Raw genomic sequence first — 15,170 nt, forward strand, 5'->3', positions numbered from 1 at the left:
TTTTTGGTATTTTTAATTTCTTAGATTTTTTTGGATTTTTTAAAATTTATTTATAAAACTTGGAAACAGTCGTATAACATACATTCATGGCTGAATCCGAAAAATAAATTCAAATAAAAATGTGGGTCACTGTTTAAAAAAGCATAAGTGATAACCAAACTTGCCCGAATGAAGATTGAATACGGGCGAGCTATGTCAAACTTGTACGCACATATTAGTAGACCCAACACCAAGACTAAACTAGACTAAAACTGACTCATAAACTACGACTCAATGTACCCTACCTGCTTCGGGCACTTTAATTGTCCCAATTAATATCATGTGCCTAAAGAAAACCCGAACACTGAGTCCAAACTTGCATAAAGTCAGAAACTTTAATGTCAAAACAGATTTTTAACTTAAAAATTCCGCCTAGTTTAAGGAGGTTTTAATCCGGTTAATTTTTTTAATTTTCAAAATGCAAGATTGGAACTTTAGGATAATATATCAATTAACAATCTCAGCTTAATGTTTAACAATCCCAGACCAAACAATCTGCACCCGTTAAAACACTAAACATAAGTATACTAGACTGAAACTAGACCCGACAAAACCCGACAACTAAAACTTGAAACAAGACCCAAACTAACTACTAAACAAGTAATATGCAGAGAATAATCAAGAAAACATACCAGATACTTGAAGAAAAGTAGAGAAAAATCGAATCTTTAAGTCAAAAGGTAGGTCCGCAATGTGAGCGATTTCACTGATGAAATGGTAAAACTAATGGTGGGGATTGATGTGGAAGTGATATGGATGATGTGGGTTGAAAATGGGGTGAAAATGGTGGTGTTTAGTGGTAGAGATGGTGATTTTGCGTGATTTGTAGTTGTGTTCGCATATGTTAGGGATTTGATGAGTTTGGGGCAGAAAGCAGACTTTAAACGGTTTATAAAAGTTTCGTGCTACACGACGGTTCTTTAGTTCTTCACTCACGTGATGCAAGGCCCTTAAGGGTCAAAGGGTTCATTTTGAATGTAGGCCTCGCGTGACGCGAAGGCAATGCAAGGTGACCTTGGCGTGACGCCAAGCCCTACTTTTCCAGTTCATTCACTTGGGGGTCCTCTTGTGACGCGAAGGACTTCCCTTATTATGCTCAGTGACACCAAGGCCTTGTTTTCACAGAAAGTTTCAAAATTTTGAAGGCTTCCATGCCTTCGAAAAAATTTCACCTTTCTCCCAAACCTCCCAAAACTCATCCCAAATATTTTCTAACACTGGGACTTAACTGGAATGCCATTTTCTCTCAAATTTACGCTCCTCGTCAGTAATGATTTGTTGCGAAGTTCTCAAACACATAAAACAAAGAAACGAACAACTACGAAAACTACTATTAAATATGAAAATGTGTAAAATAACTAAATAATAGAAACAATACAAACTCTACACTTGAGTCTTCACTCAAGGCACTATTCGGATGCTTCAGGTGGAATTTCGAGGGGAATTCCCTCCTCCTCATTTGAATCAATGGGTCCCCCAATGTAATGCTTCAAACGGTGTCCGTTAACCTTCCACTTTGTTCCATCGGCTTTGTTCATCAACTCCACAGTACCGTATGGAAAACCCTCACTAACTAAAAAAGGTCCCGCCCATTTGGACTTCAACTTCCCACCAAAAACTTTCAAACGGGAGTTGTAAAGAAGCACTTGATCTCCCGTTTTAAACTCTTTTAAACCTTTAAGCTTCCTATCGTGCAACGCTTTCGTCTTTTCTTTGACATTCCACGATCTAGCGTATGTCGCCTCCCTAAGCTCCACTAAGTCATGAATTTCAAAGAATCTTCTCCTAGCGGCTTCGGATAGGTCTAAGTTTACGGTTTTCAAAGCCCATAACGCACGATGTTCTTACTCTACGGGAAGATGACACGCTTTTCCATACACGATCTTAAATGGGGTGGTTCCTAAGGGTGTTTTATAGACAGTGCAGAACGCCCTCAATGCATCGTCTAACTTATCAGACCAATCCTTCGTACTCATTCCTACGGTCTTTTCTAGAATACGTTTAACTCTGTGATTTGCGTTTTCGACTTGACCGCTCGTATGAGGATGGTATGCGGTGGAAAAACAATGAGTGAGTGCTAACGCCTTTTCCATGATGGCGTTGCAAAAATGAGTCCCACGGTCACTGATGATGGCTCCAGGGGTAACGAATATAGTGAACAGCTTCTTAAGGAATCTCACCACCACTCGAGCATCGTTTATGGGAAGAGCTTGGGTTTCCACCGACTTTGAAACGTAATCGATCATCAAGAGGTTGTACCTATTCCCACCAGAGGTGGGGAATGGTCCTATGAAATCAATGCCCCAAACATCAAAGATTTCTAGAATTTGAATAGGGTTTTGGGGCATCTCATCCTTGGTTGAGATATTGCCAATGTGTTGGCAAGCATCACATCTTTTGATGAAATCTTGGGCATCTTTGACAACAATCGGCCAATCGAACCCACAATTGAAGACCTTTTGGGCGGTAACGTGGGGCCCATGATAACCTCTCATCAATCCTTCATGCACATGTCTCAAAATATCTAAACCTTTTTTTCCCTAGGGACACACCTCCTAAGGAATCTATCATTACCTATCTTGAACAAATACGGATCAACCCAAATATATATTCTAGCATCTCTATAGAATTTCCGTTTCTGTTGAGTATTCATTCCCTTCACCAATTCCCCGGATGCTAAATAGTTTTACCAAATCAGCATTTCGGCCTCTATCAAATCTATGGACTCGTAAGGGAACTTATCCCCTATTGCATCCTCACGAATCTCCTCTCTCTTGGGATCCTCTAAGCGTGACAAATGGTCGGCCGCAACATCTTCGAATTCAGAAAGAAGAAGAATCCACCGTGTAAGACGGGGTTTGGCGTCTTTCTTTAGGAAACGATATCGCAAGGAAGAATGGTCGGTGAAAATGATAGTCTTTGAAAGCACAAGGTACGACCGGAATTTGTCGAATGTGAACACTACGGCTAAGAGTTCTTTTTCCATGGTGGTGTAGTTCTCTTGAGCATCATTTAACGTTTAGCCCAACATTTCTCCAATGACGTAGTCACTTGCATCGCACATGAGCTCAAAGGGCAAGTTCCAATTAGGCGAGACAAGGATCGGGGCACTAACCAACTTCTCCTTCAAAAAGTTGAATGCTTTAAGACACTCCTCGTCAAAGACAAAAGGTACATCTTTTTCGAGGAGACGGGTCATGGGGAGAGTGATTTTGGAAAAATTCTTAATAAAGCGCCTATAGAAGCCCGCTTGACCAAGCAAACTACAAACCCATTTAACACTAGTGGGTAGAGGAAATCGGCTAATAGTATCTATCTTTGCTCTATCTACCTCTGTCACACCCCAACCGATGGAGGAAACATCGGGGCGTGGCACTGAGCGAAACAGATTGTCCAAGAGAATCCATAACAACTATTAATGACAATATATTTAACATTTAACGTCCCATACCATCAAACATATAAAGCAAACAGTCATTACAGATATAGTCTTAAAAACAAATAAGCTGTTCCGACAACTCAGATTTATTTAGTTTGTTTCTTGACCTCCTACTCTGTTTCATCACAGCTGACACAACATCCTATCAACCTGTCACATATGTTAAAATAAAGTCAATACACAGAGTGTAAAGGTGAGTACACACGTTTGAGTAGCATATGGTATAGCGAAAGCGTTTACGCATAACCAGCATGTATCACGTAATGGGCGAAGCAAGTAACTATCAAAACTATGTTCACACTTAACAACGAGACTGCATTGTAGAGTATGCGCGACACATGTCCAACAGACAAGTGAAGTAAAGGGAGGTGATCCCTAGCAACCCCTGTCCACGACAGGTGTTGAGTCCAAACTATAGTACTATCGTTGCTAGAGGCGGTACCGTGTAACACTGTCTAAGAATAGTAACAAGCATTCAAGCTCACGTATAACAAGCGGGAGCGGTTAGCATTAAAAGTGTTTGCGTTGTGTGTTTGATGTGATTTGATATAGAACGTATGTAACACCTAAAAGTGCGTTAAAAGAAAATGGGTTCGAGTATAATCACAGTGAGTTTGTAGTTGCTAAACACACACTGTATTGGATTGAAGGGAGCGCTTAGAGTTGTCCTGAGCATAGAACAGTAGCGTGAGCGTTGAACGGTGCGTAACAGAAAGAGTGTCGAATGGTGAGTCGAGCGGATGGTCATCCGGACGGATGACCATTCGAACGGATAGCCATTCGAATGAGTGAGGGTATTTGTAAATCATTTCAGAACTTTTGAAGTTTTTGTTGTAGTATAAACCAAGTCATCCGGACGGATGGCTATTCGACTGAGAGTTTGATATTCTTTGAAGTTTTGATGAAATCGTTTTGAACAAGGAATATCATAAAGGACAAGTCACCTGGTCGAATGGTCATTCAGTCGAATGGTTATTTGGCCGGATGGCTATTCGAGTGGGTGCTCTGTTGCTTGTAAATTTTGTAAATCTTCTAAGTTAAAAAGTTTTGAATTTGAATGGAGATGACGTGACAACGTGTCAAACAACGGAAACACAACAAGGCTCAGCCTATTCAATCGGATGGGAGTCACTCCATTAGATCGGATTAACTGTTCTTGTCGGGACTTCATGTTCAACCCGTGAATCGGTCATCTTTTCAGTAGAAATTCGTTCTCAGACCGGTTCTCAACTAGAGAATGAGTAGGGAACCTGAATGAGTCAAGATTTCGTCGATTTTGAGTAAAAAGTGAAGAATGTTGAAGAAAAGTTTGAATCAATTAAAAAGTGTTGAAATTAGTTGAAAAGAGTTGAAATATGTCGAATTCTCAACAATATTTCAAGTTATGAGTGTGGAAATCCTTTAGATCTGAGCCAAACTTGATGAGATGACGTCACTAAGTGAACACCACCTTCAAGCAGCCCAAATCAGGAGATTTCGGGAGGAAAACCAGTGATTTTGATGGAGAAGATGATGTAGTAAAGTGTAGTGATGATGGAAGTACAAGATTTAGGGAGAAATACTTACAAAATAGCCTTGGATCGAGCCAAAAGCGCTTGAAAAGGGACTTGAGAGCGTCTGGTCGAATGGGGCTGTCACATCAGTGAACAGTCGATCGGGTGGTCGTTCGACCAGCTGAGTTGTGTTTTGTTGGTTTTCGACTTTCGTTTCATGCGATAAGCGTTGTGTTGCGTTTAAGCGAGTTGCGAGTGAGCGTTGTGATGAGATAACCACATAACATTAAACAAGTAATCACACAATAATACACATAAAATGCATAAAAGTAAACACGCGTTTTGAGTTTGCGATGAGATTTCGATGCGATTGTGTTGCGATAGCGTTTAGTATAAACATGCGATGTAATATGCGATAAAATGCATTTAAACAGTATGTGTTGTACATAGCGTTGAATGCGATCAATGCATTTTGAATAAGCATTGTGAATGTGTTGTAAAACATAGCTTAAAATATCGTTTAAAATAGTCGACCCATAGCGATAATCGAAATCTCGAGAGTACAAGGTAATTAAGCAATAATTAAGCAAGAATTAACAGATATAAGTAATGACCCGAAAGGTCGGGTTGTTACAACCTCTATCCCCTCTCTAGAGATCTTATGACCTTACACTACCCCTCCATCACCATAAAGTGACACTTTTCCCAATTCAACATTAGGTTTGTCTCTATGCATCTATTTAGAATCCTATCAAGATTTGTCAAGCAATGATCGAAAGTGCCACCATAGACCGAGAAGTCATCCATGAAAACTTCCATAGAAGTCTCAATCATGTCATGGAATATGGAGACCATGCAACACCAAAAATTTGCAAGAGCGTTACACAACCCGAATGGCATGCGTCGGTACGCATAAGTTCCATAAGGGCATGTAAATGTCGTTTTATCCTGATCCTCAGGTGCGACGGGGATCTGGAAATAACCCAAAAATCCATCGAGAAAACAGTAGAACTGTTAACCCGATAGACGCTCCAACATCTGATCGATGAACGGTAAAGGGAAATGATCATTCTAGGTGGCGTCATTTAACTTTCTATAGTCAATGCACACATGCCAACCGGTGACGGTCCTTGACGGGATAAGCTCATTTTTCTCATTCATAACCACTGTCATCCCACCCTTCTTCAGGACAACTTGGGTGGGACAAACCCACGGGGAGTCGGAAATAGGGTAAATCACCCAAGAATCTAACAACTTGAGGACTTCCTTCTTGAAAACCTCTTGCATATTCGGATTAAGGCGCCTTTGAGGTTGCACCACTGACTTATATTCATCCTCCATGAGTATCCGGTGGGTACAATAGGCGGGGCTAATGCCTTTAATATCCGAAAGTCTCCATGTAATCGCCTCACGATTAAACTTCAAGACTTCTAACAACATACTCTTCTCCTACTCCGCCAATTTAAAAGAGATAATGACGGGAAAATCCGATCCTTCTCCTAATAAAGCATACTGTAGATAGAACGGGAGGACCTTAAGCTCTAATGGGGCGGAAGTTTCTATTGGGGCTCTCTCGCTCTCATCTCTAACCTCACTAAGCTCTAGCATATCAGGAACAAAGGTGGTCCCATCTTGTTCCTCACACTCTTCTACACCCTCCTCAACTTCCTCTTCTTTACCCTCACGTACTAGATCGGCTCCACTAATGAAGTCTAGACACTGGTCAACGCACAATAAGAATGAGTTTAAGAAATAAACCGAGTGACATGGACTACTATAGTTGCTGGAACCACTAGGATGTTGCATCGAACGGGCTACCTCAAACGTGACCGTCTCTTCACCGACTCGAAGTGTGATGTTACCTTCTAAGAGATTAATGATGGCCTTTGTTGTACACAAGAATGGACGTCCTAAAATGATAGGAACTCTCTCATCAGCTTCCATATCAGGGATGACAAAGTCTATAGTAAACACGAATTTACCGACCTTAACTAATAGATTTTCGACAATACCACGAGGATACTTGACTGACCTATCGGCTAAAGACAAGGACATGCATGTGGGTGACAACTCTCCTAGGTCTAGATTTTGGTAAAGTGAGTAGGGCATGAGATTGATACTAGCACCAAAATCAGTTAGGGATCTACATTCGGTGTCACTCTCGAAGAGGCATGGAATGGTAAAAAGGCTCGGATCGGTCAATTTTTCCGGGACTTGTTCAAGACAACAGCGGAACACCCACAAGTCAAGGGGATGTTAGAGATCTCTCCTAACCTATCATTTCTCTTTAGAAGGTCCTTTAAGAATTTTGCGTATTTAGGAATGGATTGAAGGGCCTCAATAAACAAAAGATTGATTTTCAACTGTTTGAATGTTTCTAAAAATTGCCAATATTCCTTTTCATACTTTTGTTTCTTAAGAAGTCGATGCGGAGTGTGATTAGTTGTTTACTTCTTGCTGCGACAGCGTGCTTCATATTGCAAGAGCGAAATCAGAGGTTGTTTAAAACCAAGAAAAGATCGGTGTCTGTGATTTGTGAAGTTATTGTTTCTACGGTTCGATTTAAGCTAGCTTTGGTGAATCAAGAGCTCTACGACTGGGATGAGCTTGCTTGAGAAATACATGCCAAGCATGTAGTGTTATAGTTGTTTTGTCACTAGTTATTGTCTAAAATTTGTGTTGGTTGTTAGTTGTGTTTTGCTTTTTAGCTTGTCTGCGTTTCCTGGCATGTCAGGAATGTGAACTAGTGAGGACTCCCCTCACTACTTGTACTTCTTTGGTTTGTGATCTATGAAATTGAACCGAGGTAACCCTTTACCCAAAAAAATACTTTTGTTTCTTAAGGCGGGCGGGATATGGGATGCGTGAAAGATCTACGATGGGAGATGGTCTAACCTGTACGGCACTCTTTTCTACGCTCCTCTCAACAAAGGGTTCCTTAGTGTGTGGTACTTGCTGGGTTTAACTTAGGTTGCACTTTATCGGGAGCCTCCATCTCAATCTCTTCATCTACTAACTCCTCATCCTCTTCCTCAACTACCTCATGTCTAACTACTTCTCCTAGGGTTTTACCACTACGGGGCGAAATGGCCTTCAATTGGGCTGCCGGGTTTTGTTGGGTGTTGCCTGAAAATTGACCGGGTGGTCTTTCTTGCAACTGACAAGAGATGTCACCGATAGTCCTTTGAAGGTCTAGGAAGTTAAATTGTTGGTTCTTAAGCATGATGGCATGTCCTTAACCACTAATTGAGAAAGAAGTTCCTCAATCCTATCTAAACAATCACTAGAACCCCCACTCCTAGTCTGACCCTCTTGGTTCGAACCCCCACTATTGAACTGCCTATTTGAACCCCCTGAGTTATACTGACCCTGTGAACCCCCACCAGAAAACTGACCTAATTGTTTGAACCCCCACTATAGAATTTACCTTGCCCCTGTTTTGAGTTTGACCTGTTTGGAAACCAAGGGGTTACCAGAAGAACATAATTCATTATTATTATTACTACGCCAATTCGAATTACAGTTTGAGTTATTATTAGTAAAAGGGTTAGTGGGCGCTCGGTTTTGACAATTAATGTAATCGACTTGCTCCTGAGTGAGTAATGGACATTCTACCGTATCGTAACCTCCCCTACAAAGCTCACATCTATTCATGGATTCCCTCATCTCTTGAATTTGGCTGCTAACCTCTCTCTTAAAGCTATCAAAAGCAGCGACGATCATCGTTTCCAAGCTAACTTGGTGTATTCCTCGAGAAGCTAGGGGAGCAGGTGAAGAAGTACAAGATACAGGAATTGAATTCCTAGCAACAGACCATTGTGCATGATTAGTATGAGCAAAACTCTTAAACAAGTCTTGGCATTTGGTCACTCTTTTCTTACCCATTAAGTGGTCTCCTGCAGAGGTGTCAAACCGAGCTCGAGTCTCAGGAGTGAGACTGTTGTTGAATTTCTCTACAAGTGCCCAGTCGGACAGACCATGTTGAGAGCAGCGAGAGAGTAGGCTTTGGAATCTCTCCTAGGCTAGGTAATAGGGCTTGTCAGACTCCATTCAGAACGAATGGATCTGATCCCGAATGCGAGACGCTTTGGCGGGTGGAAAGTACTTAGCAAGAAAGGCATCTCTAAGGGTGGCCCAGGTGGTGAAAGAAACTGCTGGCCGCGAATCAAGCCATATGGCTGCGCGGCCAGCAAGTGAAAATGGGAAGACCTCTAGGTAACGGGCATTAGGATTAGTACCTTTGATAGAGAAGGTGCTGTAGATTCGGGTAAGGCGGTTGATGTGGGCAGGGGCATCCTCGTCATCACAACCGTGAAATTGAAAGGAATTGTTAATCTCGGTCATGATGTATGATGGGATCTTCCAGGATTCTTCATTGTTAACTATGGGCAGGGTGAAGGGTGAGTTCACACCAGTGAAACTGGTGGTGGATTGTTGGTGGACAGTACGACGGTCGGCCATGTTTGGTCTTAAGGGTTGTGGACTAGTAGGACGGGAAGGTTGTGGGGAATTAGGGGGTGATGACTTCGGTGTGAAGTCAAAGTTGGGTGCTTTAGATTGGAGGTTAGAGTCAGAACAGGCGGAAGATGAAGAACCAGGAGTACTTACCTAAAGGTTGCAGAGGATAAAGGTTGCTTGTCCGTTGACGGCTTCAACGGTGGTCCTTGAGAACGTATATGGGGCATCCACTATAAAACCGGAAATTAAACAACTAAGACGACTCAAATGGGCATCCACTATAAAACCGGAAATTAAACAAGTAAGACGACTCAAATGACTCAATAAAAGACACAATAAAAATAAATACTTAGACTCCTACGACTCAAACAAGCGAACAATTAGCACGTATAATGTTAAACAAGTCAAAATAAAGTAATTAACGAAATTGCCAAAGAGTCCCCAGCAATGACCACAAAACTTGATGTGCTAAAAGTAGTTTAATAAAAACAACTAAAATTAACCTAATCTAAACACAAAAGTAAAAGTCTAGACTCTCTAAACTCGACTAAACTACTAACCGGCAAGTGAACCGATTGACTCTAGTAAAGCTAAGTTAGTCCGGATATCGAACCCACGAGACTTTATTAATTACGTTAACTAGACTCCATCTAGACCTAGACTGACTCAGACACAACACTAACCATTTTTATGTTTGTTGGGGGGGGGGGTTCTAACTATCCTAAAATTTCAAATTAAATTATTTAACTAAAATTAATTAAGCACGAATGAAACTTGGATTTTTACCAATTGATGGAAATGACTGCCTAGACTGGATTGCTGATTTATTTTAGTAATAACTTCACTATGTTTGTTAATTATTATGGCACCGATATCTTAATATGCTAAACCTATCGAGATACCGAATACGCCCTCGACCCAGTGCAAGGTGAAACTTATGGAACTCTAAATAGGTTGTTATGACTACGGGTTACTAGACTCCTTCACAGGTTATCTAGGTTTCTGAAAGTACCCTAATTTGATTCACTCCATCACAGGCTATAAATCTAGGATAAGTTTGAGATTTCGGTTTAACTTGTTTGACAACTATCATTACGGAAACTAGTTTAGACTCCTCACAGATATCCTACCTAGCAATTTAATGACGAAGACCTAACCATAATTTCGCACCTCACACCTATAGGCAATTTAAGGGGAGACTCTGCCAAAGTTGTTTCTTAGTTTTGTACTTGAAAATTATCAATAGAAACAAGGTTCAATCAGTATATTCTTGTATCCATCAACAGCATACATGGATTCCGCACATGATATGATGTATATCTGATCGGACGGAGCATTCAAAGACCCGAAACGGTCCTCACAAGTGGTATCAGAGCATGGAGGCCGGTTTTAGTGACAGAGAGCACAAGATTTCAGCCGAATTTAGCAGATTTGGAACCGATTTCACATTATTTCACATCATTTCACTTCTACTTCTTCACTTTCTGATTAAAACTTCAAATTGACAACGAATTCATGGACGAAATTTGCTAAAAATGAACATATTATGCGAATTCACATATTAACAAACCCTTGAACATTTCAGACCTTAATTCAATCTAAATCAGTGAAAAATCTTGAAAGAATGTCAAAAAACGTAACTTGATTTTCGAGAGAAAGGAACCTGTCGCACAAAACAAAGAACCTTTCGCATGAGAAGACTACCTTTCTCGCATGAAAGGACTGAGTTTGTTGTTGTTTGAAAAATACCTTCCGCACGAAAGGCATACCTTTCGCGGAAAGACTGAATTTCATTTGGTTTACACAAATTTGAACCTTCCGCACGAGAGGCAATCCCTCTTGCACGAAAGGTGTTGGTTCCATTTGCTTGAAAGTTAGTTTGACCATTTGTTATACTTTTCAGGTATATTTTCACGTAATTCAAGGAGTTAACAATGGATTCATAGTTTTATAACGCATTCGCAACTTCATCGACGACGGTGATGGCCGAGAGTTCAAATCTCGACAATGCACTCGGAACGAATGTGAATCCACCTAAGCTACTCAGTATGGAACTATAACGGGTGGTGTGAGCGTTTCTATAACTGGGTTCAGGCCAACGCAATGGAATGTTGGTTTTCGATACTCGAGGAGTATGCTGAAGGGTGAAATGCTTAAACAAATGATTGAAAAAGGAGCTTGACATATTTAACTGCTAGAAAGGTGAAACACTTAAACAAATGATTGAGTGTTATTTTCATTTGATCATAGAGTTGACAAGATTTGGTCTTGAAAAGGATCAGGAAGATATGGTAGATAAACTCATTGATGCATTACCGAATGAGAATGACTTGTCTACGTATGTCATGATCATTCAGAATAGTCGAGACTACAAAACTATGAGTTTAAACTTGTTGATCCAAAAACTCGAAAGTCACGAGCTAGAGCAGAGAAAGTTGACCAAGATGAACAACGCAAATATTTAGCAAGACGTGAACTTGTGTTATCGTGGAAGCTTACCGTCGAATGTCCAGTCTCCGAAAATTGGAACAGCATTCAGTGTGGAAAACACATCTGGGTCACCTCAAAGCAGTTCTTCTAGTAGTGGGTTTGGGTTTTCAAGTTCTGACACAAATCCGTCAACTCCAAACACTCATCAACCTATGCTTCGAACAATCATCCAAAATAAAACAATTCCAATCCACATATCATTCAATGCAACATAGCCTTTAACCTCAACAATTCACAAGGCATGAATGCGGATGATGCTAAACAACAGATGAAATTTCTGGCGTCGATTTTAGAATCATATGGGAATCTTGTTGTGGGGAAGATTGGAAACCTCAACATGACAAAGGAAGATTACGATCAAATTGATCCGGAAGAAATGGAATTGATTGATATTCGATGGTGTATGGAGAGTGTTATCTGCCAAGCTTAACGTTTCATGGAAATAACGGGTCGACAATGTGTAGGTGGTCCCGATACCAAACTTGGATTTGACAAATCCAAAGTGACTTGTTTCAAGTGCAAGCAAAAGGGACACTTCAAACGCGAATGTCCAAATCGTGAAGTAAATGACAACGTAAACCCGTTTCATGATGACTACTACCGCAAAGCGTCTATCACAGAAAAAAAGAACAACCGCCAAATTTCGACCGACCAAAGATTGAATATGGATCAGTGAAAGAAAAGAGCAGAGTGTTGGTAGTTATACAAGATGACAAGGGATTTAATTGGAACAAGTATATCCCAAGTGATGGTGTGGCTATGCTAGTAGAAATAGTTGAAGAGCCGGAATCAGTGGTTGAAGCAGTGGCCAAGGAAGCAGTTAAAGAAATGATAAGGTGTCAAGTCAAAGTTGTTAGTAGTTTCTCCATTATTTTAGGAGAATATGAGTTAATATGAGTTAAGGAGTAGGGGGTAGTTTAAGTCTTTGTTTCTATTTATTATCCATGTACGTAGTAGTTTATTTGTTTGTTTTAGAAATGAAAATTATGAAAATGGTCTAAATTCTCTCTATCTTCTGGTCATCTTCAACTCCTTCTATCTAGGTGTGTTTAAAGTCGGATTATCCAGTTTATCCGAAATTTCGGATATCCGATTTCGGATATCCGAAATTTTGGATACGGATTTGGATATCCGAATTTATAAAAAAATCAAATAAATATGTTTCGTGTATAGTTTAAAACTAAGCATATATTCGGTTTTCCAAATTTTCAAAATTAAAAACTAAAAATATTCAAAAATCCACATGCGAATCCGATAATTTACTATTTTTTACTATATTTCAAACTAAATATAATGTTCATAACTATATATATTTACAAAAAAAAAAGATTAGTTTTCGGATATCGGATAATCGGAATATCAGAAATTTTTTAAATTCATATCCGAATCCGAAAATTCTAATTATCCAGTTTTCAGATATCCGAAATTTTGGATATTTCGGATACGGATTTTCGAATATTTCGGTTTCAGATCCGGATTTTTTTTGAACACCTCTATTACTATTTATCACAAACCAATTTGGTACACATCATTGGTGTGGGTCATTCGACATATATTTTGTCTACGCTAATCAACTCCTTTTATTGCTTTAGTTTGTTGGAGGCATCAAGTGTCGTCCGGACAACACTGGTATAAACCTATTGACTATTTTCGGAAGCCATGATATAATCCTGATAAGCATTAAGTATACTATGAGATTACAGGGATGTAACGTAACATGTCTATATGATAAAAGGTACCAGTTTTTTGTAATATCTAGAGAAAACCATACGTTAGTCCAAAACAAATGTTTTAACAATGGTAGATACGAATGTGACCCTTTTGACGCCATTTCCATATTATAAATTATCAAAAAGTTGTTGCTTATTAGTGTTGTATCCCATGCATGAGGAGTTTCTCAAAAAAAAAAATTTTGATTTTCTACTTTTAAACCAAAGGTTTTCACGTTTTGCATTTTAACCCTTTTGCTTTTCAAAGTCTTAACCTAAAGCTTTCATCTTTTGCAATTTAACCCCAAAACTTTTTATTTTCAACTTTAGTCCTCTAGAGTTTTCATCTTTCGCAAGTTTTCATTTTACATTTCGTTCTAAATTTTGCGAGTTAACACGCCATAACGTGCGTGTGAGGTTCAACGTATTTTCGTCAATTTGTTTCCATTTGACAGGGGCATCGCAACGCGTCTATTTTCCCCATTTGACGAATTCATCGTAACGCGCGTGTCCTAGATCGACTTTTTTATTCTTTTCTACGTTTTACGTTTCATTCAAATTTATTCGCATTAACACAACGCAACGGGCGTGCGTGGTTCAATGATTTTATGTATGCCTTTCGTCCAGTGTTATTTTTTCCTTCTATATTTATTTTAGTTTTACGAGTTTTTCCAATGTTGGTGGTCGCTAGCTGTGATGTGACATTGGTGCTACTTGGCACGGTTACATGCATATCTTTATATACGTGTTGGTATAAATTCGATTGCTCTATTTTTTACGTAAACGTTTTCTAGAAACGATTCAGATCAAATATAATACATTTTCGCTTAAAAAAACCATTTTTACGTGCATATTTTTATATGCGTTTTGCTTTAAATTCTAGTTGGTATACGTTTAAACGTAAACTATTTTGGAAAACATTTTAGGTCAAATAGAATTTGTTTTCGTGCTTTTTTATGTATGTTTCGTAAATTTTGTTTCAAACCGAGTGGGGTCATATTTTACTTTTCCCTTTTTTTCAAAAGCTCTAATTAATCCTTTTTGATTACATGTGTCGGTTTTTCCTTTATACCCGCTAATGTTTTCTATTTATGAGTCGGATCACATGTAATATGTTATGATTGTATGATATAAACTCGATTTACTTTATGTTTTGATCCAATCGCAATGCTTATATAGATCACACTAAGCACAATCAGATACGTCGGAACGTACGTTTTCATATGATTAACGCATAAAATAACATTTAGACTAATCCATTCTATATTTACGATGTACCCGCGCCGCAACGCGCACACGTATTATTGCTAGTTATAATCATTTATTACGAACATTAGTCAAAATATTGCTCTATTAATATTTCTCTTTCGGAGGAAAATGTGTATTCAGTTTTATGTATTTAGAATCTTCAGGGGAGTGGTGATAAGGTGAGCATTCACATTGAATTCTTTGTATTAACATGAGTGCGTTTTCTATATTATATAGAGTGGTTGTGAATGGAGAAAAGAGAAAATGTTACTCTTTATCAATAAATTTGGAGAA

The 15,170-nt window shown here is 39.3% G+C and overlaps 1 protein-coding gene across 1 annotated transcript; it reads right to left on the minus strand.

Moving 5' to 3' along the window:
• Positions 1-1,448: 1,448 nt before the first annotated feature.
• LOC110900465 lies at positions 1,449-2,534 on the minus strand. The gene is made up of 2 exons (XM_022147353.1): positions 1,888-2,534; positions 1,449-1,785 (listed from the first exon to the last, which is right to left on the minus strand). Exons 1-2 carry the CDS (start codon positions 2,532-2,534, stop codon positions 1,449-1,451), a joined length of 984 nt encoding a protein of 327 aa, XP_022003045.1.
• Between the last annotated feature and the right edge of the window lie 12,636 nt (positions 2,535-15,170).

The sequence above is a fragment of the Helianthus annuus genome, chromosome 13 (genome assembly GCF_002127325.2).
Source record: "Helianthus annuus cultivar XRQ/B chromosome 13, HanXRQr2.0-SUNRISE, whole genome shotgun sequence".
In the NCBI taxonomy this organism is placed as follows: domain Eukaryota; kingdom Viridiplantae; phylum Streptophyta; class Magnoliopsida; order Asterales; family Asteraceae; genus Helianthus; species Helianthus annuus.